The sequence below is a fragment of the Epinephelus lanceolatus genome, chromosome 2 (assembly GCF_041903045.1).
Source record: "Epinephelus lanceolatus isolate andai-2023 chromosome 2, ASM4190304v1, whole genome shotgun sequence".
Classification (NCBI taxonomy): Eukaryota; Metazoa; Chordata; class Actinopteri; order Perciformes; family Serranidae; genus Epinephelus; species Epinephelus lanceolatus.
The window spans coordinates 5,518,814-5,541,957 of NC_135735.1; the positions used below are offsets into that span (position 1 = coordinate 5,518,814).

A 23,144-nucleotide genomic window follows, 5' to 3' on the forward strand; every position below is an offset into this window, starting at 1 on the left:
CTGGCGGTGGGAATGACTGATACTGATCGATTAAACTAAACTTCAGGCAGTATTGGTCAGGATATTGTTTGCATAGGGGCTTTGAGGTTGTAAACAGTACTGTTGGTGCTTTAGAAACAACATTTAGTTACAATAAAAATATTCAATTCTGATCCCGTTTTGAATTCATTCTTTTATGAATGAATATATTTTCTAAAAAAAACAATTATTTAGGAATAAAAAAGAACCTATAATCTCATTCTTATCTTTACCTTACTTCGATAACAGAGGAAAACGTCATTAACACAGACACATTACTACAGACTGTCAGAGTATTATCTGATTACCTGTATACTGTCATGCCAGTGTGTACACTGAGTGAACAGAGTGTAATCATTTCTACTGTCATGGCTACACTGTAAGAAATGTGGGGCTCAGAATGTTGTTGGACCAGATTTGTCTGTTCAGTACCAATTAGCAACTATTTATTACTTTTTTGAGAGTTTGAACACGGTTTGGCAGGATGTTCACGTAATATAGTCCACAAGCCAAGTTAGCGCTCCAAGCTAATGCGTGCAAACGACAGATCACAAATGTGTAACAGCATTTTTCGTCAACACTAGTTATCGAACAAAAGCCAGTGACTGTATTGTATTAAGTTGCTCTGAGCTGTAAAGTCACCACTTCCAAGCAGAGGAGAGAAGATAATGTTATCTTGGAGCCTGACCAGGCAGAGCCTCTTTTCCTCAGGGTAGCTGCCTCCATCTTACTCAGACTCACCCTGGGTCTAGTTGCGCAGCTGCCTGTACTGGAGAGCAGCATGACAGAGAGGTGCATCTCACTCTGCAGCAACATCTGGGAACTACAACGACCTTTTGGCCCTCAACAATGATCTTTTCTGAACCATAACCAATAAGTTTTGTTGCCGAAATCTAACAACCAACCCCTTTTGTGTCAAGATCTGCCGACCACCTGTGTCAAGACACAACACAAAAGGCGGTGCTGGGGTCTCCTGCCCCGTCAAAATATGCAGAGTAGGATAAGATCACATAGAAGCAGGTAAAAAGCTGCATAAAGCTGATGGGAGCTGCAGAGTTTCTGACTGACACCTCACTTCACACATAGTCATTTGATTGTTAACATGAAAAGAAGGATGCATGCGGCTTTAACAAATGAGGACAACTAAGGGCAGCGGCTTGGTGTTTACACAGAGGTGTAATTTTGTATCTACAGCAGCGTTGCAACATAATAAATGCTGAAAGGAAAGGATGAAGAGATCAAGGTGTTTGAAATGGAAATTTGACTTGATAGAAGCGGGGAATAAACAGTGTGGCATCATGGGTAGGCAGGCTCTGATTAGAGAAGAGATTAAAGCTCATGCATTTTTATTTCCTGGATACTGTACCTCCTAATAGATGCTGCCTCCTTTGTAGACCTTTACAGCTTTATGCCATAGTGCTACGCGCGTACAACACGTGTGCTCATTTACAATACAAACACACACAGATTCGAACAAAGAAGGGCAAATATAACCTGACATACAGTGTACTGAACATTACAGCACAATGACACGTCACAAGCAGCTAGCCCACATACTTGCCCTCAATAACGGTGTGTGCCACCAGCATGAATAATGGACGATAATGTTGGGCTCCTCACTCTTCAATGAATAATATATATACTGTATATATCCATTTCTGCCTCTGTCTCTTACTCTTTCTTTGTTCGTGTGTTTCTTAGAGATGCCACAGAGGGACAGGAGGGAAGACCCGTCTGGTGAAGAGTGAATGAAAAAAAGGACGGAGTAAAGAAAAGCACACGGACAACAAGAGGCAAAGAGGGAGAGAAACAATTCCAAGGAGGGAGGGGACGATGTGCAGAGCTCCATGAAAGAGGAGAGACGGAGCTGAGAATTGATAGAAACAGGAAGGGAGGGGAAAAACAAAAACACACACAAAGTCCTGGAAGAGACAGACGGGACTGAAAGTGAAAGAGAGGAAGCCACACAGGACAAAGACGCTCTGAGCTTTGAGGAGGTAGGAAGGGAAAGCGAGGGACTGGTTGAGGGAGGGAAGAAACATCTGGATGGTCTCCACAGCGACGGCCAGCAGGTTACCCCCCCTCCGAAGATGGCCTCCAACTTCAACGACATCGTCAAGCAGGGCTATGTACGCATGCGCAGCCGCAAGCTGGGGGTGAGTGTGTGTTAATGTGTGTGTGTGTGTGTTTCCTATTCATTCATGCTTTATCACAGCCATCACAAAAGGAAACATTCAATTAACTATTTCTGAAAATCTGTTTTTTAAAAACTCCTTTGAGCCGTGTCTACTCCTGCGAGTGATGAAGGCCGTTCATTTGTCATTTGAAATTCTTTGTAGACGAGTGCGAGTCGAAGGCAAACCTTATTGACATCTGTTGTATTTATATTTGAGCCAATATCCTCAATACAAACTCCTGATATTTCAAAATACTCATACACCACAATATTCCAGGGTATTTTTGCAATAACGTTATTCTTGACCATATGACAACTGAAAAAAATTCATTATTAATTTAAGAAAATAGAATTGCAACAGAATAAGTGATATAGTTTTAGTTTGCTTCAAATATTCAGTAAAAACAAAATAAAATTGATCTCTCATTTCTTTAGTTTGTCAACAACAACAGTAACTCAGAGTGAGATTCAGATTCTGTTACAATATTAATAGTTCAACAAAATAAAATCCACCACAAATTACACATTTAAACAGCTCCTAAATACAAAAATGTCCCCTGGGATCTATATATATAACTCAACAGGTGATTTCCTTCTTTTAGTAAAATCCTAAATGATTGAGTTGTTTTTTTTCCACCTGGACCCTTATGCTCTGCCATTTCTCCTCTAATCATCACACTGTAACCTGTGACAGGCTGTTATGATACCACAACTATCACACAGTCACATATATGGAGTTTTTTGTCAAGCCTCGAGCATCACGTAGGTTTACATTATTAAAGGTTTATGACAAAATCACTTGATGACACCGAGTCCCGTGTGTGCACAGCAAGAGAGGAGAGGGAGAGACGCTGTGCTGCTGCCAGAGGAGCCGCTGAATGAGTTCCCTCTGAGCGGTAAGTCACTAAAAGAGTCTGAGAAGTCCGGGGCTGTTCATAAAACATTCAGGACGCCACAGTTTATTCCACACGACTGAAGCTGCTCCTCTTTTTGGAACCATTGCGGAGTATGTAATAATTTCGCTTTCAGCCATGCTTCTTGTTGCCGTGGCTAACAGTATGACGTCAATGTGTCAACAAGTGGAAATGTTGCGAGAATCATGATATGAATTTTTCATATGATGTTAAAAATTATACTGGTATTTATCGTGAAGGAGGTGATATGGCACACCCCTGCTGCCAATGTAGAGGCTTTTAAAAAGTTCATCCAAATGACAAAAATCAAGTATTTCCTCACTCACTTCTAGTTGTATATAATTCATGTGGGTAGTGTTGTGTTTATTTATCTAGGTTTTGACAAATAAAACCAAAAATATGACTTTGTATTTTGGTACTCTTGCCAGTACAATCCAGCCAGTCTTTGAAACAAGTATATTTATATAGGATGTTTTAGTTGGCTTATGAATACTAAGGTTTTGATATTAAGTTTGTTCCTAGATGACCTTCCAGTGTAGATGCTGTATGACCTCTTGTTGTACAGATTGAAAGTCTCCACTATCTGTTGTGCCTGTGGCTGGGGCTGCATGGGGAATGCTAATTTCACTGAGCATGAGTCACATTCAGACGGCGTAGGCCGTGGAATTCAACTTTGCATGACTCATATTATGGAAACGAACACAAATCAATTTGAGCCAGGTTCTGTTCAACAGCTCACTTCAAATAATGGTCTCCTCTGCTATCGCTGCCTGCACAGCCGAGCGAACGGCGCTGTTTAGCTCTCTGAGGGGACTGATGGCATTCCCATTCCAGCATGAACTCACTGCTTAGGATATAACCAAAATAAAGTTTCTTTTCCTGAAGTTTGAGCTCAGTTAATGGCTTATGGATAGAAAAAATGTGGCCTGTGGGAAATAATGTTCCTGCTTTGTAGTGCCTGGCCTACAGTGACTATTCTGTTTATTCTTAAAGTGCTCTGTGTACAAATGTGTCTAAGAGAAGACTGTGTGTTTTTATCCCTGCTTTTACTGGCTGATCCAAACCATGATACAAGAAGGTGTGTGTGTGTGTGTGTGTGTGTGTGTGTGTGTACACCACCACAGCGCATATAAAAACTCAACAACATGCCTTTCAAGATTGACTTGAGTTTTGAAATAGAACCCACGTTAGCCACGTTAGCACTGTTAGCAGCATGGCTCATAGGATGGCAGTGATAGTTGATCAGTGTGCCCATCACTTTGATCCAGAGGGATGTCTTAGCAGCTATTGGATGGATTGCCTTGATGTCGTCTCACGAAAATAACAATAAGCCGTCTCACGTCGGCTTATTGTTAAATGGTGCCCAGCGGTGTCAGGGGGAATTGTTGGCGTGACAACAATGAAAGTTAAGACGGTGGAAGTCCGAGTAGGGCGGGCAGGAGGGTCGGCGGATGATTCCAGTAACCACTGACTTTTACCAGGAAGGTCGGTGTTCACTTCCCATAAGATTGTAAAGCCAAACCCTGTTCTTTTGTCCTAAACCAAACCATGTGGCAGTACGTAATGACCAGTGTTTGTTGTTGAAGGAATAAAATGTCAGTTCATGGTGTTTCACCAACGTAGTGTGTTTATTTTGAAAGAGGCTCAAATCTCCCTCCCCCAGGGAAATCGGTTAGCGAGCAAGCGACGCGACCAACGCACTTCCTGTCATAGTCAATACATTAAACGCAAGCGATGCGGGCGACACTTGAAATGCAATACATCACTCGCCCAATAGTGGGTAGCAGAGTCACTGGTACATTCCAGCTAGCTAGCACTGCTATTTTATTAGAGTGCAGGGAACTAGAACTGTCATATAAATGTGGTTGTGCCCGTACAAGTTTGCAAATTTCTCCTCCTCGCCCGCCATATTTCATACCTGCTTCTTCTGTGAATAACACAAAGTGTTTGATTTCAAGTACGTCGCTTGCATTATCACCCCCACTGGCAACGCATGGTATTACATGCGTCGCGTATTAAAAAAATGGACAACACATTTTGAGACACAAGCACGCATCATGGCGGCCAATGCGTCTCGATGTGTCCCAATGTGTTCGCGTCTGTGTGCCTTTGCGTCGACTATGAAACGGCCCTTAGAGTGGACACAGTGTCAGACTGAAGATGGAAATGCAGCATAAGGAGTTGACAGTTTGGTGTGACATCAGGCAAGCTGTGTGTGTAATCCTGCGTAATATTATCTTGCCGACATCAGCCTCACTGTTTACTGTACCCTACTGACTTTGGTGATACCCTGACTGTTCATCTCTTAGTGCCACCGTGAGGTTTAAATCAGTGTGTAACGAAGAGCCCTTCGTTACTAGTGACTGATGGCTTTGGCCTTGTAAATATTGCACAACTGGGTCTGTGTATGAATCTCACTTTTAAACAAACAACTTAATTAGGCACTTTAATAATGGCACATGGCACTTTCATGGTGATAGTTGCACTTTATTAGCATGATTTGCACAGAGCAGTTTGCACATTGCATATTTGCACATGAGCTTTATTGAATATGTGATGCGGATGAACATTTCAAACCATGGTGAAATTGATGAGTAGTGATTGGTGACAGGTGTTGTCTTCTGCCAGGTGCGGTTGTGGATGATCTGCTTCACCTGAGGAGGGGAGGGAGTTAGAGTAGACAATGCTGTGTGTGTACCTACAAGGTTCATAATTGATAGACAACAGTTAAAATTAAGTGCTGTTGAGTTTTGGTTCATCAGACATAACATAAATGTGCTTTAATACTGCAACGTGAAAGTGTTCATTAGTGTGTTACAGTTGTGGCCTGTGTTTGAGTTGTTTGTGTAGATTCTTACCTGTCCTTCCTGTGTCTTCTCCAGGGTGTTCGGACAAAAGAGTCCCCGGGGGTACGAACACCAACTTAAAGGTTCCGGGAGAGACTAAGTGATGGGATAGGAAGAGGGGAGTTGGGTAGTTGGTGTATATATGTATATTTATTGTAGTGGGTTTGTGTTTATTCTGGGGGGGTAAATAGCAGTACAGTAGTCATGGTAAATATGCAGCCATGCCTGTACCGCTGTATGTGTTTTTTTTTCTGGTTTGGTGAATAAACACCCATGATATGGTGCACCGTACAGTTGCCTTTTGACTGTTGTCTTACTGCATCATCCAGCCGCTATGGTCATTCTAACACAGTGACTTTGTGTTAAATGTCTCCCTAACTATTGGATAGACTGGATATGTGACATTTGGTAGAAACATGCATGTTCTCCTCAGGGTGGATTGTAAAATGTCCTGACTTTTCATGTAGCACCATCATCAGGTCAGCATTTCAGTTAATGCAATACTTTGACTTATGACTTAAAAACAAATGACATTCGTTGACTCGCTAACTCTTATTTGTGAGAGTCTGAAAGTTGCTTAAAGAGCTGAAACAAAAAGAGAAATGTCACCTCTGCTTTGAGGCAACGTTGCAGACCACAGCCGGGAGCTTTGTTCTTCATGAAGTCATGGACTGCTTATCCAGCTCTGGGACACACTGCTGTGCTGCATCCCTGCGCTTGTGAGGCCACAGTCCTACTTTCTGAGTTCCCCTGTGTCTCCTCGTACTGTGTGTCCTCAACTGGCCCAGACTTTGGATCAGAAACTGTCTGGCTGTAATGATGAAAATGATTGTTTTCATTTCTCCATCACGCCATCGAGGGACATGTCAAGGTATAAGAATCTGTCTGCTGTTCTTTATTCGCACATTTTTATCTGGCATCTCAGTTAATCAAATTAGAGCCCATGAAATGTGCTACACGCGCAGGCAACATATGAGCATGAAGGTGGTATTGATCAGCCTGACCAGCGTCATTTTAAATAATCCACAAAAAAACTATTATGAACTCATTCAGATCATTTGAGCTGGTTGTAGAATTAACTGGACCAAAGCAAATTTAGCTTTCACAGTCTCTCCCTTCCCCTCTTTGGGAATCTTTCCGTGTTTTGTTTTGAACACTAACTGCTCTCGTTTTCTGTCCCGGTCTTATTTTTCCTCTCTTTCTCACACTGTCCTCGTCATTTAATTGCTCTGTGTCTTCTTTTTCTCCCTCTGCGGTTTTCTGCCCAGAGCACTGATTCTTCACATCTCATTCTTCCTTTTCTGCCTCATTATCTGTGTCCTTCCACTGCATTCTTTCTGTGTCATCTTTCTCTCTTTCTCTTTTGGCCTTTTTTCATTTGCTGTCGTAATCCATCTCCTCCCTGTTTTGTTAACAGTCTGCCTATACTTTGTGATGTGTAGTGTGAAGCAGAGATCGTTTGGAGCAGTGGAATGTAGCTGGTGTGCTCTGCATAAAAGCTCATTGCTGATTTTACATTATTAAAACAAGTCAGTGAATCTGTTTTATTTGCTTCACGTTAAGTTCAATATTCACTTTCTTTTTCTACCTCTGGTATGGGCTTCATACCTGAGGGAAACATCTGGTGCTTTAGTTTCTAAATGCTCCACTGTGTTCACCAGCTAGTCTCTATTAGGGGTGTAAATCACCAGTTTCATCACGATACAATATCACATCGATTCTTTGGCTGCTTACCATCTGCCTGCCGCTGTTTGACGGTGACACAGACTTTCAAAATAAAAGGGCATCCTAAAGATGACAATGTAAATCAATGTTTTCACTTTGCATTGATGATACTGGATCGTTGATCATTGCATTGATATATCGATCCAGATTGATGGATCATTACACCCCTCGTCCCTAACTGTGTCTGTCTACTGTTTGGTGCTGGGTGGGTAGTGTGGTTAAAGGGGCTTTGCCAGGGTTTATCATTGAAAACAGCAGCGGAGGTTGATGCGACTGAACAAAAACAGTAATGGGCAATGAGACCAAAACTATGAGCTGAACAGATATGCCAAGTCATCAGAGTAAAAAAAGGTGACAGATGCAAACCTCTGAGGTGGGTCCGGGGCCACGCTCAACTTGATTTAGGGTTGATTTTAGCATGAGGATTTTGGGAAAAACTCACCCTAGAGTTATTAAATCTTACTGCTGAGAAAATAATGTGTGGGGGACATCAGTTCAGGACACTAATACCCCTTCCACACCAAAATTAGTGCATGTACACAGGTGTTTTAAGCACTGGAAACCTGCTAAAAGTAGGCCATACACTCCTTTCCCATCGGCAGTAGACTAGAGCTGTGTACATAGCTCTGCAGCAGAGGAATATACTTTTCTTTTGTTTGTTTTTAACTTGTTTTTTTACTGGTGTGTCATGTTAGACATCACAGACAGGCCCACAACAGGTTAGTAAACAGTAGAAAGCAGCATGGAAGCCAATGAAAATATGACAGTGGTTACTCCCCTTTATTTATCTTTTACTTATTCAGTCTCTTTCAGACTTTTGCTAATTTTGAATGATGTTTTAGCGCTGCTTTGGCGGAGACCAGTGGTATTTTGTGGTGGCACATCATTGCATCTCCCTGATAAAGGGGCTAAAATTAGCACGTTACCAGGTTGTTTCATTTCCATCATGGCTGATCAGAGCCGGAGCAGATAAATACCCATGACTACTGCAGTCATTTGACCTGGTTGTAAATGCTGATTGTAACCTTTCCCATTATGTACAAAAGCCAGATGTAAGCAGGTGTTAGTGTTTTTTTTGTGCAGTGAAAAAGGAGCTTTAAAAAGAAAATCCCACCTGCCTCAGTCTGCTTTAAAAGCAGTCCCTCACTCTCCTCTAATTCTTGGAACCAGGTAATGAGCATTTAATTTACATGCCATAATTAAAGTTAAGTAAATTATCACACACGTTGCCACCCTTTCTGCATTTACTGATGCAATTTTGTCATTATGACATTGCCATATAAACAGCCTCATGTGTGCATGTGTTAGCTAAGTGTCTACACCATAGTCTGATGAGTTAGTCACATGTTCCAAACAAGTCCAGAGGCAAATTGTTTAATTACATCCTGGTAATAACTATATTATGCTGCGTTTAGCTGGTAGACTGGAAACCAAATATAATTTTAGTAGGTGAGGAGGGCAGAGAATACTGGCGACAGTAACGAACGACAGCACTGCCGTCCTGAGTTAAATTAATTTTACTTTCTGCCTTCCTCCACAACAGAATATACAACCAGATGTTACGTACCTTCCTCACACAAGAAGAAAACATGGGCAATCTGGACAATTACAAGACATTACTAGAATGATTACACAAAATAATAGCCATTAAATAATTTGATTTAATATATTTCATTCCATTCTTACATCAATACATCACCATGGCCACATGTTGTCACGCATGTTTTGTTGTAACATCCTCCTGTTCTGTCGGACTATTTGTTTTCCCTGGCCGTCCAAAAGCTGTGTTTTCGTCTGCCATCAACTATCTTTCTGATTCCATTTGAACCCAGCATTAGCCATGTTAATATTTACCTAACATAAAGATAATAGAACTTTCAGGGGCTAACGATCATCTTAAGTTAGTTGGCACTTTGACTGAGAAGCTTAACTTATGTTGCAGTCGTTGGCAAAATGATAATAGTAGTAGCACTAAACAGAGTCCCAGAGCGCTAACATCAGTGAGGTTATACAATAATACCTAACAGTCCATCCACATTGTGATGGTGAGCATTAGCTAAATCAAAACAACTCCATCTTATCAGGCTAATTAACCGTCCAAGGCTTAAATATATAGTTGTATAGGCTAATTAAGGTTATCATTACGCTACTGCAAGAGATTCTTAGCTTAAGATATGCAGGCTCAGGTATGGTGCACAGGTCTTAACTACTCCCAACATTTTATCTTCTTTGATTTATCCATTCTTAAATTCCTTTAAATTCACAAAAAATTCCTTGTTGTGAAAATGAGTGAAGCCTTTCTATGTAAAAGTCCACATTTCTAATGTTACTGATGTTTAAAAAACTATAATACTGTCATTTTACTTCATACTTGCACTTACCTCTTGGCAAAATGTAGTAAGGAAAACATGATTTGTCCAAAAATCTTACCTAAATATGGTTAAAAGGTGTCTTGAATGGGTCTCAAAAGCATTAAATTTAACTCTCTGATACTTGTAGACACCCTGTACATAGTCATTTTATCCATTGCTGATATAAAAATATTTATTAGTGCAGTTTTAAGACAGAGAAAAAGTCTTGCTTTCCTTGCTTTTGTGTCTGAATTGCTGATACGTTCAAGTTCAGGATGGCATCAGTCTTAATGATACTCTGGAGGGTGACCAGTTTCAGTTACTGAGTTAACACAGAGCAGTTGAAAACCCAGGCGAGACACAGGGTAGAGAGGAGGGCATGAGTACAAAGAGAGGTAAAAACAGAGTTATGTGCATCCTTAGGGCAGAGAGAACTTGCACAGCTGAGGTCCTCCTCAAGGCTGAGTAGATACTCTACTGAAGTCATGCTTAATTTATCTCAACAGGAACAACAAAGCCAACGGAAAAAGCCCCAGACACGCAAAATCCCAGAGCACACCGACTTAAACTAACCTCGCATGCACTGATGTGCCCACAGAGCCCTTATGTTCCTACACAATGTTTCCTGCTTTGGTGTTGCCACAGCCCTCTGAGCATAATGAACTGTTGTATTGATGAGATTGATATTGATCAGCCTCTGGGCATTGGACGAGGGTTTCAAACCCCCACATCCCCCTTAACCAACCTCCCACTGATTAAGCATGCAGTCAGTGCACTCCGATGGTTAATAGTCTAAAAGCATATGTGGGATGTGTGTATACCATCTGTTCATATGCTCAGCTGTGCCTTATGGGTGCAGGGAAACAAATGCATGTGTAGTTTTCCCCCCACTTTCTGCATGTAGCAGTAAAATACATTTTTCATCCTTAAAATGCATCCACACACTGAAGCGTTGGACGCACTCCAAACTTGGAGATTAGTAGGCTCAACGCTCCTTACACTGGTGTGTATTTGAATATGGAGAGAGCGGTACTTAATGCGCAACACCAGCGTTCAAGTAGTTCATGGACGTCATTTACAGCAGCGGCAGATTCTGGAGAGACTACAGCACCCGGAATAATGCAGCTATACTTTATGTTTCCAACACTTATCTTTAACACCTTTTAGATCTGGCTCCTCTGCAGATATATGTTGTTTTTAAAAACAAACAAACTGTAAATTATTCACATAGATTAATAAAGGACAAAACACCTTCTGTGGTGCCCTTGAGTCCTGGAAGAGTCTCACAGTTGGTATTAAATGTGACGTTGCCTGAGGCCTGAGTAAACTTCAAGACGACACATGCGTAGGTGAGAGCTCAGCTAACACGCAGGATGTATCACTTCAGGCGCCTGCTCTGATCTCCGCTTATCCTGCACAGATACCTGTAAGACAATAAGATGAGTTTCACAATCGTGCACACCGGAGAGTGTGTCCATTAGAATCCCTTCAGCTGTCTGCAAAAGTACAGAATAAGGGGGTTTGATGTGAAGGCTGAAGAGACATGTGTGGCAGCTTTGGCGGAATTGACTGGAAACAGTTTTTTTACTGATGTGTCCACAATTTGGATGGGTTATTCTGAAGGTGATATTGGGTTAGCACTAGTTAGTTCCAGTGATGACAGCCTTCAGGGTGTTAATCTTTCTGCTTCAGATCTGATTGACACATCCCTGAATGAGTATTCTCATCAACTGTATGTTCTTGGAATTCAATTTCCACTAATTAGCTCGCTGAGGGAACAAATTTGAGTCTGTATCCCTTCATCAGCCTTATTATCAAGTGTGTACGCTTCTATGGTAGAAAGCAAGAAATGAATCCTTGAAGGTCACCTTAAAGAACAGACCAGTTTATGGAAAATTTGACAGTTTTGTTGAACAACTGTAGTCTGGCTGTGCACAACTGGCCCAGCAAGAAAATGCAGCAATTTCTCTGCTTCAGATAAAGCATATGTTTCCAAACATGATGCAGTTGCCAGTCCTAGTGGATATGGTGGGTAGACGTGTGGTTTATAATATCTGTAACACAGAATAATGATAGTACTTAACAGTGGCATCAAATTGAGAGTCTTATGGTATATCAATTACATGAAAGAAACATTTTGCTACTAATTAACCACAATGAGTCAGAACATCAACATCAGTGAAACATAAATATGCCGCTGGCTTCAGCAAGTAGCAGGACACATGCCAGCGATAGCTGTGGCAGGAGGTATTCTTTTTGCAGAATGTCTGCACGTCCATCTTATTCTCATGAATGCGATATCTCAAGAACACCTTGAGGGAAATGGTAAAAATTTATATTTGCTTCTTCCTGCAATTGTTTTCTGTTTTCTAGTATTTGGGGATCAAATTTACTTTGTAGTTTGTGCTTTCTATGACTGCGTTCCTCCGGAAGTATAATCTCTTTCTCTTCTGACCAATACAGTTTTCTTGTCTTCTTTCCTTCTGCTATTTTTTCCACCATCTAACTCTATCTAAGCCAACTTTGTGAGACAGTAACAGGCATCACAAGTGTGAGTCCAAGCAAATAAACAATCTGCATGGAAACTTTTACTGCTGTAAAATCTCTTTTAACGCAGTAAATGAGTGAATGTTTTTCCTACACTAAGGAAACCTTTTAAGGGATTCTGTGCAACTGTGTAAGTCCCTCAGCTAAGGAAAAATGAAGCCTTAAGTGTCATACTTAAGTCGACCACACTCTTGAGATGCTCAGTGCTCCACTATGTTCAGTAGCTAGTTGCAATTCATTTTTTATTATTTTATTTTTTTTTGCCAATTCATTTATTTATTTATTAAATAGCTAAACAATGAGCCGGAAGATGCTAAAATACTAAACTACAAGCGACACCTTTCAGTTTACACAGTCATTTAAAGAATTTTTAATATAAGAATATTAATAAGTTTGGCTTCAGTAGGCTTAGTGTTAATTATCAAATCCAGATATTTAGCTAATTCAGACTAATATCACTACTTTGGATACTGCACACAAAAACTGTTTTTTGCATCAGTCTGTGATCTAAAAGAAATTAAATGTACACGATTATCCAGTCTCTCACTCAGCCTGCCACATCCAGGTCTCTATTCAGTCCAAAGAACCTGGAAATGTGTTTTATATGCCTTGAAGGCATCATTATGTAAGCATCCCTCTGAGACTAATAGGTTAGCCTGCACTATCGAGTCTGAGCTCCCTGATCTGGCATTCAGTTTCACCTCTCCTCAGCACTGCTCTGGCTGCCGGCGCTTTGACCTCCCTGCTCCTCCACACACAATATCCTCCTCCACTCCTGCCGAGCACACCGCTGCTGCTGCTTCTCCTCATCTGGTGATCCTTTTCTCTGTTTTTAGAGACTGTACCTTTTTATCAAAAGGCAAATTTCAGGTCGCTCAGTCTGGACAGATGTAGCTTTAGACTTTATTATGGTGCGCTGTAAGAATATAGTTTCATCTTCCTAGTTCAATGTTTGTTCTAAAATATCACTGTAAATTATCAAATAAAAGCTGCTATTCAAATAATTGCAAAGTCTCAGATAGCAAATATAGAATGATCACTCATTAGGGGCAGTCAAAAAACATTGTTGGGGTCTGTGATACAAAAGATAATTCAGGAAATTCAAAAGACAAGAAAATGTCCAACTTAAATGTGATAAAATATACATATAAAGCCAGATGTCTCTAGTATAGGTCTTTTTAATGGTCTGTTTCTCTCTGCACTTTGTCAAAAGAAGGCAAAAAATTGTATTTACTTTTCTCTCTGTCAGGACGCCACGAGGTGTCCCAGATGCAGTGTCTATGATACACCAGGCAAGATTAAAAAAGCAATTGTCACACCCAATGCTCATTATTGTTCCCAACAGCCCACTGCTGACGAGTCGGGCCGTTATTGCTCTGATATCATGCTGTCTGATCTTTGAATAAGATTCAGAATCACTTATTTTCCATTAGGACACACTACAGAGAATAAAACAACTCTCATCATCATCACTGCCATTTTCATCTTGATACAGCGCCATGTGGTCTGATCCTGCCATAACTGTACGAAGACTCCAATCAGAGAATCACAGAACCTTAGGAACCTTAGGATTCATGCCAGGAAGAAACAAATCAAGCAGGTGACCTTTTATTATCTATAATTATCATCAGGATTCTGCTGGATGCAGCACAGGTTTACTGTCTCTCATAAAGATATAGAAGTTTTGTATAGGATACATGTCAACTGATACATGTTTAAATGAACTGTGAAGAGAGATGCTAGTTTGAGCCAGGGCTGCCCCCTAAGAGTCGACCAAGGTTAATAGTCGGTAAGATTTCATTGGTCGCTTAGTCACAGAAAAAAAAAGTGAAACTCTGTTAGGAGCTGTGCCTTGTCAAAATAAATCCAAACCTATTTGACTGGACCATGTTGGAGTTTACTTTGAAAGGACAGACACAGGAAGTGTCCACGCTCAGCAGTCAGACAGGAGTCAGGTTAATTTCCAGGGCTGGTACCTGCGGTTATTCCACAGGCTAGTTAATAACATGTCGGGCAGGAAATCCAAAGTGTGGGATCATTTTGAGAAGGTGAAGGACGAACCCAAGGTGATATGTAAACTCATCTTCATTGGTCGACTACAAACATGACGTATCATCTGAAACATGGAAGTAGCTACATGCCCATTAGCCCACAGCGTCATTAACAGGCGGCTCGCTCAGTGTGTGACGTGCACTTGTAGATAAAATATAGGCCTATATTAATGAAGGTTCATTAGTACGGTTTTGTATTTCTCTGTAATGTAGCACAGTGTTAACAATGTTACTGATACTATTCTTTCTCACACCTTCAACTCAAACCACCAAAACATATCATTTAATCATTACATTCATATCAGAAACATGCAGGAGACTAGTCGACTAATGGACCTAAATGACGACTTTTGGTCGACCAGGAAAATTCCTAGTCAGGTGCAGCCCTAGTTTGAGCACACGTGTCAAATAGTTACAGCGCCCTTATGCAGAGTGTTGTTGCGGCCTGTACTTGTATTTATTTTCCATCAGGCATGAACAGTTAATGCACCATAAAACTCTGTCAGCTCAGCAAGTGGAAGTTTGTGTGGAGAAAAAGATGGACTCATGAGATGCGAGGAAGTTACGACCCCACAGCATTAAGAGTCCACAGACACACAGACACACACACACACACACACACACACACACACACACACTAACCGGCAGTAAGAAATGATTGGAAAATCATTATACACGTATTATAAAATTTAGATGTCATGCACAGTGGGTTGTCAGCACCTCTGTGCTTTAGGCCCTCTCCCTCCCACACACACACTTCCCAAACTAGTTCATTTGTCCACCTATGTCCTCTCAACAACTTCCAGCCTGTACAAGCTGCACTTCTGGATGCTCAATAAAAGTTTTTTATATTTTATTAAGTATTATATAATCATCTGCATGCAGATATATATAGCCACATACGTCAACAAGACTGTCCTCCCAAGACAAACAACACAATCAGTTGGCCCAAAACAACTTATGTTTTAGTCCCAGTGACAGGGCCCTCTAGCTTGTTGGACATACATACAAATATTTCTTTCTTCTAAAATCTTAGTTATGTCAACTTCATAAGACCATAATATGTCAAACCAGAGCGTGATGTCCAGTCCTTTTTTGCTGCCTCTAGGACTGTTGCTTGAACTACAGATTGTACCATCACCAAGGACACAAAGAGTAGGCCTATAGAAGTGAAACTCAAAGATCAAACTAAAACTAGGCAGTGCTGATTAAATAAAAAAATAAAAATAAAATCAAGATTCAGTTACTGCATTGACTATTTCTTGCCTAAAATGTCTTCAGACACATATTTTATCACACTGTATAGCTGTAATGTGAGATTGTTTGTTACCAGCCAGTCGCCATATTGTTTTTTTTGTGTAAAGATGGACAAGCTCACATTACGTTGCCCACCAGCAGAAGCATTTATCAGTCCGGTACGGTGCAGAGCATTCTGATAAATACCTCTCGAGCAACAAAACAATTGCCACAGCCCTTTACCTCTGTTTTCTCTCATCATGTAGCACCAATTTCAAAAGTATTTACATCCGTCTTCTGTATATACAGCCCAGCTTTACGAAAAGATCATCTTTCCAGCAGTGAAATACATCTTTAAAAAAAGACATAATATCCAAATTCGCTTTTGGATGATAACTTTTTCTGATAAAATGACATGTCTGAGCAATAATCAGAAATTAGCTTACAACCGAGAGTTAGTTCCTCAAGCAAGGGAGTTGAAGTATTTCGGGGTCTTGTTCACGAGTGAGGGTAGAATGGAGCATGAGCTGGATCAGCGGTTTGGCGCAGCGTCGGCAGTGATGCAGGGGCTATACCGGTCCGTTGTGGTGATGAGAGAGCTGAGCTGGAAGGCGAAGCTTTCGATTTACTGGTCCATCTACATTCCAACCCTCACCTACGGTCATGAGCTCTGGGTAGTAACCGAAAGAATGAGATCGCGGATACAGAAAATGAGATTCCTCCGTGGGGTGTCTGGGCTCAGCCTTAGAGATAGGGTAAGGAGCTCAGACATCTGGAGGGAGCTCGGAGTAGAGCCGCTGCTCCTTCACGTCGAAAGGGGTCAGTTGAGGTGGTTCGGGTATCTGATCAGGATCCTCCTGGGCGCCTCCCGTTGGTAATTTTCCGGGCACGTCCCACTGGTAGGAGGCCCCGGGGCAGACCCAGAACACACTGGAGGGATTACATATCTCATCTGGCCTGGGAACGCCTTGGGGTCCCCCAGGAGGAGCTGGAAAGTGTTGCTGGGGAGAGGGACGTCTTGGGTGCTTTGCTTGGCCTGCTGCCCCTGTGACCTGGCATCAGATGAAAATGGATGGATGCGCTTGAAATTAAACTATATTAATTGACTAATATTAGTTATATCCAGTGACAATGTTTTTATTTCTGCTATGTTTGAAACCTTTAAAATATACTTACATATCCCTCCTATCATGCTCTTTTATTCCTACTTTACTCCCCCTACTAAGATACGCCCCTTCCCATGTACTATCCCCAACCAAATCTACATGTGCACCTATGTTAAGAGCACCACAAATGGAATCTCTAAAAACTATGCAAAACTCTCAGTAGATAGGTGGAATGTGTGTTTTTTTTCTTTTTCTTTTGTAATTTGGGTAAACTGGCCCTTTAAATTAATATTTTAAAGATCATATGTTTTGTAATTTTGTGACTTGATACAGTCAACAGATAAATTAAAATACCTTTTCCATTAGCAGTTCCCATGCTGTTTCTGTCACATTTTCTGATGCAAATATACTTATCAACACATCAGTGATCACCAAATCCCACGATGCAGCGCTTTCCTCATTTTCCTGTGCAGACTGATGATGACTCTGTCAGCAGTGCATTAGGAGTAACTCAGTGATGTGCAGCACATTATAGCCGACCGCATTTGATGGAATAGTTATGGGGTATATTGAAATGACTCTGAATGCATTTTCCACCACCACATTGATAAGTGAGGATCCCAGATGATCACTCAAAATCATTATCTTGGTTGCTGTTAGCACTGACCTTGCTTTCCATGTGAGGAGCAGGCCAAAGTCATTTCCAAAAATAGCAGCTCGACTATCACAGAGCCACTGTTGCTGAAAGGACTCATATGCTGCCGTTAGTGTGCAGGTGTGGGGACGGTGCAGCAGAGGTGGCAGCCTAAAGCTTACTGAAGCAGGTAAGATAAGATCAGATCAATCTTTAATGATGCCTCTGGGGACATCAGGTAGAGAGGGACGCAGCATTCCCCGAGGCACTGCAACAGCAGATTGATCCGCCGTGCCCAAAGCTGATTGTCCTGCTTGGAATAGATGTGTCTAATCAGATAGGAATAGGTCGTATTTGTCTGTGCAGCTTGCCTCTCTGTCTGGGAATTGAACCCCGATCTCCTGTGTGATTGGCAGCCACAGTGCTGATGAGGAGGGGGGTGCTTTTGTCTGCTACACAAACTACCATCAAAATGTACTAGAGGAAGGCACTTAACCAAAGTTAGTCTGTGGCCCAATCCCATTTCCCAAGGAGTAGTGGTTGAAATCTTTCTTTGTGGAATGTGATAACCTTTCAAGACCCTGATTTTTTAATTTTTTTTTTTAAATCCCAGTTAAAGGGTTTTTGGGGGGGACTTTTCTTTAACCACTGTGAGGGTCCAAGAACAGAGGGATATCGTAAGCTGTAAAGCCCTCTGAGGTAAATTATGATTCGTGATATTGGGCTTTATAAATAAGATTGAATTGAACTGATACGTCTATGCTGGCGAGTGTTGCCGACATTGCAATTATACTGTCTTCTACCATGGTGAGCTCTTTTGCATGATCAATAAACATCCTTTTGCAGTTAAACAAAAGAAAAAAGTGAGTGCTGCCCTGGGTCAGAATAAAAGAAATCAAAAAAATACACAGGTGCTCTTTGTGGACAAGGAAAAAATTGATGTATAAAAAAGAAGAAGGACTGTCCTATTGGTAAACAGAGATATCAAAAATGTAACAAAAGGTAGTCCAAACTAAGAGTCCGAGGCACTCTGGGGTAGTGTAAAAATCCTTTAATCCTGACTCCTTTGATATCCCCGCTTTATTAAAAGAAGGCCTAAATGGTAGCAAGGAGTGTATTGGGATTGGGTCCTAGTGGCTGGCAAATAGGAGCATTTTTTACACACCGAACTAAGTGGGTTAAACACAGTAAACATTTTCTGCACTGTCACTGCAGGCGTGTTGTCATGCTAGCATTAGCATAGAGTGCTGCAGGGATTTAATGGGATTTTTCCTTTGTTGCAAAGAAAGTTTATGATACTTAAACATTTTGTTCATCAAGATAATCTTCACAAATGAACACCACTTCTATGATTTTTGAAGCATAAATACACTACCAGAAGTAAAACGCTCAGGTTAGGCTTTGATTGAACTACGCTGTGGTAGCAAGACGTCACCACCACAGTGAAGGTTCATTCTCACTGCTGCGATACGGAAATGTGGGACGGGTTTGCGGAATATTCGTGCAGCGCCTTTCCCACTCAAACCATACACACAGGCGTGGTATGGACACGGTGCGGAATTTCGCGTTGTTGTGTTCCAAGTCCGTGCTGCGTGAACGGGGTGTGGATGAACATGGACGAGAGTAGCAGCAGCAGCAAGCTAGCAAGCTAAGGTTTAACAAGCGCCAACGTCAACTTTCTTTAGCACTTACCACTCTCACCGCAGCCACCAAGCTGGACAATGGACTGCCAGACGTTGTCCTTTAATTCATTGTTCATAAAATCATCCCGTCTTTTATCAAAAAGGACGGGGTGCTGTGAAATTATCAACCTTTCTCCCATATTGTCCTGCCTATATACAGACTATAAACAAACAATTTCATTGGCCCAGCTGTGTAGTTCCGCCGGTGAATTCCACGGGGGGTCAAAGTCTGGGCGGAAACTTTTTTCACCGCACAAAAGTTCCGCCCCGGTGTGCAAACTTCCATAAGAACCCATGAAATCAACTTTTATATTTTTCCGCGAGAATAATCCGCGCGGATATTCGCCCTCAGTGAGAATGGACTTCCAGGCTGTAAGGCCATGTTCTGTAGTCTCATTTAACCACTTGTTAGCAATTCTTTGAAGACACATAAAGGCTTCAAAGTTCAAGAGTAGGGCATTTACTGACATATTCTATGTCATAGAACAAAACTTGAAAGTCTCTCAAGCTTCGTCAACCACAGACCTTAATTCAGGCATCTAACCAAAAACCCACTGACTTCAAAACAAAACAACATGGCATGCTAAAATACTAACTTAATTTTAGGACTCAGTCCAGCAACACTCTATTTTAATGTCTTTAAATGGTCAAATGGTTGTCTGCTTGCTGGTTGCCCTGAATGTGTTGTGCTTTGTTGAATTTTTAAAGCACCATATGTTGCACACAGCAGGTGTAATGTTCAGAGACATGTGGTCATCAGTTTCATGTCTATGGCCATATTTTACAGGCATGATGTAATACATGTATGCCTTCAGGACACACAGCATTTCAGAAACATTGAATCTCCACATTTCTGCTTGTGATCACTCGTCGGGTGGCACCTGTCCAGGTCAACAGTGAAGTTCATTCAGAGCTCAGCCAATGTACCAGAAGACGCACTGTACACCATGTTTGTGATTTCACACATCAGAATCAACAGCATGAGCCCAGCAGTATCATACATCACCAGCTGGCACATTTTCCACTTCTTTACAGCGACTGATTCACATCCCACACAATCCTCCTCAACCATGGACGTCCTCTCTCTGCTGCAGAGGAAGACAATGTGAGGAAACACTAGGATTTAAGAGCAGGTGCATGTTAAATTCTCCTACAGTAACATCAACATCACTTTACCAGCCACAAGAAATAAGCTTGAGTGATATCTGTATGAACAGGAAAATTAGCTATAGAGGCCAAAACTGTTTTTGTACCAGGCTGTAAACATGTTTGTTTCTGCTGGAAGGTTTGGCATTTGAACACGGCGGTCTTTGGGGGTTAATTTGCTCTTAGTGCCAGCCTCAAGTGGTCGTTAGAGGAACTGCAGTTTTTGGTAAGTCGGTGTTGGCTTCAGTTTTAAGCCCTTGATGTTGCTGCTTGGATAGAAGTCATTGCAGCAGGTATGACATTGTGCTAATGTAAGTTTGCAGGCTAATCAGCTGCAGCACATTCACACCAGCTTAAAACTTGTAAATATCAACACTTGCAGGTCTTTTATTTATCAGGACTACTGCAAACAAAACTTCTGTCTGTCTGTCTGTCTCTCAGTTTTCAGCACAAGTTTGGTTTTCATATTTCTCAGCAACACTTAAAAGGAGCATTTTTGTGGTACGTCTCCAAGTACTTTTTTCTTTGTTTCAGTAATTTAACTGGTGACAACGAACTGAAAAATCTTTGATGTGATTTTTAATGCAAAAACGAGAAGGCTGTTGGACTTTAAGCACACACACAAACACACCGTTCCCTTTGTCCATGTCAGAGGGGTGGATGAGAAAATGCACACTCAGCAGGATTGTGATGCTGTGGCGGCGGGATGGTTTGGTTGCCGTGGCAGCATAAGGAGGTGGGTGGTTACAGGGGGAGTGGGAGATGACGTATTGCTCTCATAGGGAACAGCAGCCAGTCAGAATTAAATTACCTGACCGGGTTTTTTAGTCCACTCTCTTTTACTCTGTCTTTATATGTTCCACTTTTATATTTGAAACGATTTTCAGAGCCCACTGTGTCTCAGTGCACCTGCAGATGTTTGCTAGTCTTCGCCTGAGTTTGATTGCCCCCCCTCCATGTCCATAATCTAAAGATCTCACCATGAACACTTTTTATAGAGGCTATGTTTTACTTTTCTTTTATGATTCACTGATCATGTAAAAAATCTCCTTGATGAAGTTGCTAATAGATCTATCTATTTCACAGCGTGTTAAAGACTTCCTCTGGTCAAGCCAGCTGATGTCCTGCTGACTCACGTGAATGGCATGAAAATATTTTAATGATATGGTTTCTCTGTAGACTTTCCGCACTGGGTTTGGACACATCAGGTCAAATTAGTTTAATACAGAGTCATATGAGGTGTTTGTGAATCTTAGCAGCTTTAAAAAGGTTTCTTTTATAATGGTTGTGTGATGGAAAATGTCTTTTGGAGCTAGTCTTTGGGACCTGCAAAACAAACTGGGTATTTTCATCTGTGTTAATGGCTGCATATTACATCAGGTGGAACTGAAGTCATTAGAATTCACATAACTGAACTGTAGTTAGATTTTAAAGTCTCAGCCTGGTCTCACTCCCAGGCTGAGACTTTAAAATCAATGTTTAGCAAGTGACACTCTCCGGAGCTTAAAAATAGAGCCATTACGCAAGTGCCAAAAACTGCAGTTCCTCTAATGTCCACTAGAGGCTGGCTCTAGAATTCAGTCAGTCTTCACAGACCCTCATGTTAAAAAAACAATAAGTATCATTATGCAAATGTTATACCTCCTGCAAATATAATCAAATTAAATTAATCATATTTCCATGTATATATTTTGTATTTACTCTGTGTGAAGACCTTATTTTCTTATTTTGAAAAGCAGTCGTGTGTCCTGGGCCAAAAAAAATGACCTCCACTGAATGATTACAGAAAAGTGAAATCGAACATTTATTGAAGAAATGACTGCATGGTATTAAATCATAAGATCAAAGCTTTTTTTTCTTCTTGATTTATTCATTCAATGTTAACGCTCTTTGAATCAAAGGTCAAATTTTGTGCAGAACTGAAACAGTGTAAAGAGTGTATGGCTGTAAATGCTCAGTTTTACAGTCATACCCAATCTATGCAATTTAAAGACTGTTCAGGGACCCCAGCATGCAGAGATATTTAAATACACTATTTTGAAACAAGGCAATGAATGTTCCTTATTCCCTCGCCAAAATGTAGCCTTTTTTTTTTTTTTTTTTTTTTTTTTTTTGCTTTAATTGGCTTGCTTTCCGACATGATAGCTTAACATGTTTGGTGCCAATTAAAGGCAGAAATGCCCTAAAAAATATCTTAAAAAAAAATTAAATAAATTACATTTATTTATCACGTAAATACATATAACTTGTATTGTCAGTGATATACGTCAGTAAGTAAATTGTTGTACTTGATCCCATTTAATGGTCAATCATAGACATTTTCATGGTCCCCCCTTGGCCTTGAGCCAGGGTCATCCATACCCTTTGACCCCCCGTGATGGTGGGCCTGCTCTTGCCTCCAAAACATGATGACAGCAACGGCTGTAGTGCTGAACTCAAGGCTTTAAAATGGTCCACAAACTAATGGGTGATGGCATGGTGGCTACATCCATTATTTTTTACATTAGATGATGTTTAGGCTGTTTTTTTTTTTTTATGAGCGTTTGGGGCTTTGTTGTTGACATGACTGAACTCTTTTAAAAGAAATGCAAAGTTAAAAACAGCGACTTACGCAGAGGCTCTGGGTTAGGGGCTCCCTAAGTGCTTGAACTCCTTCCTTTGGGGCATTCGGCAGTACTCCCATGTCCATAACCAAGTACTTTTGTTGCCTTA

The 23,144-nt window shown here is 41.1% G+C and overlaps 1 protein-coding gene across 1 annotated transcript in view; it reads left to right on the forward strand.

Moving 5' to 3' along the window:
* The window catches only part of dok4 (docking protein 4), a 98,365-nt gene that overhangs the window by 59,413 nt on the left and 15,808 nt on the right, over positions 1–23,144 (forward strand). The window contains exon 3 of the mRNA XM_033624205.2: positions 1,720–2,174. Within this exon, the coding sequence (XP_033480096.1) occupies positions 2,109–2,174 (66 nt within the window). The 5' untranslated portion in view covers positions 1,720–2,108. The remainder of the gene's footprint in view (positions 1–1,719; positions 2,175–23,144) is intronic.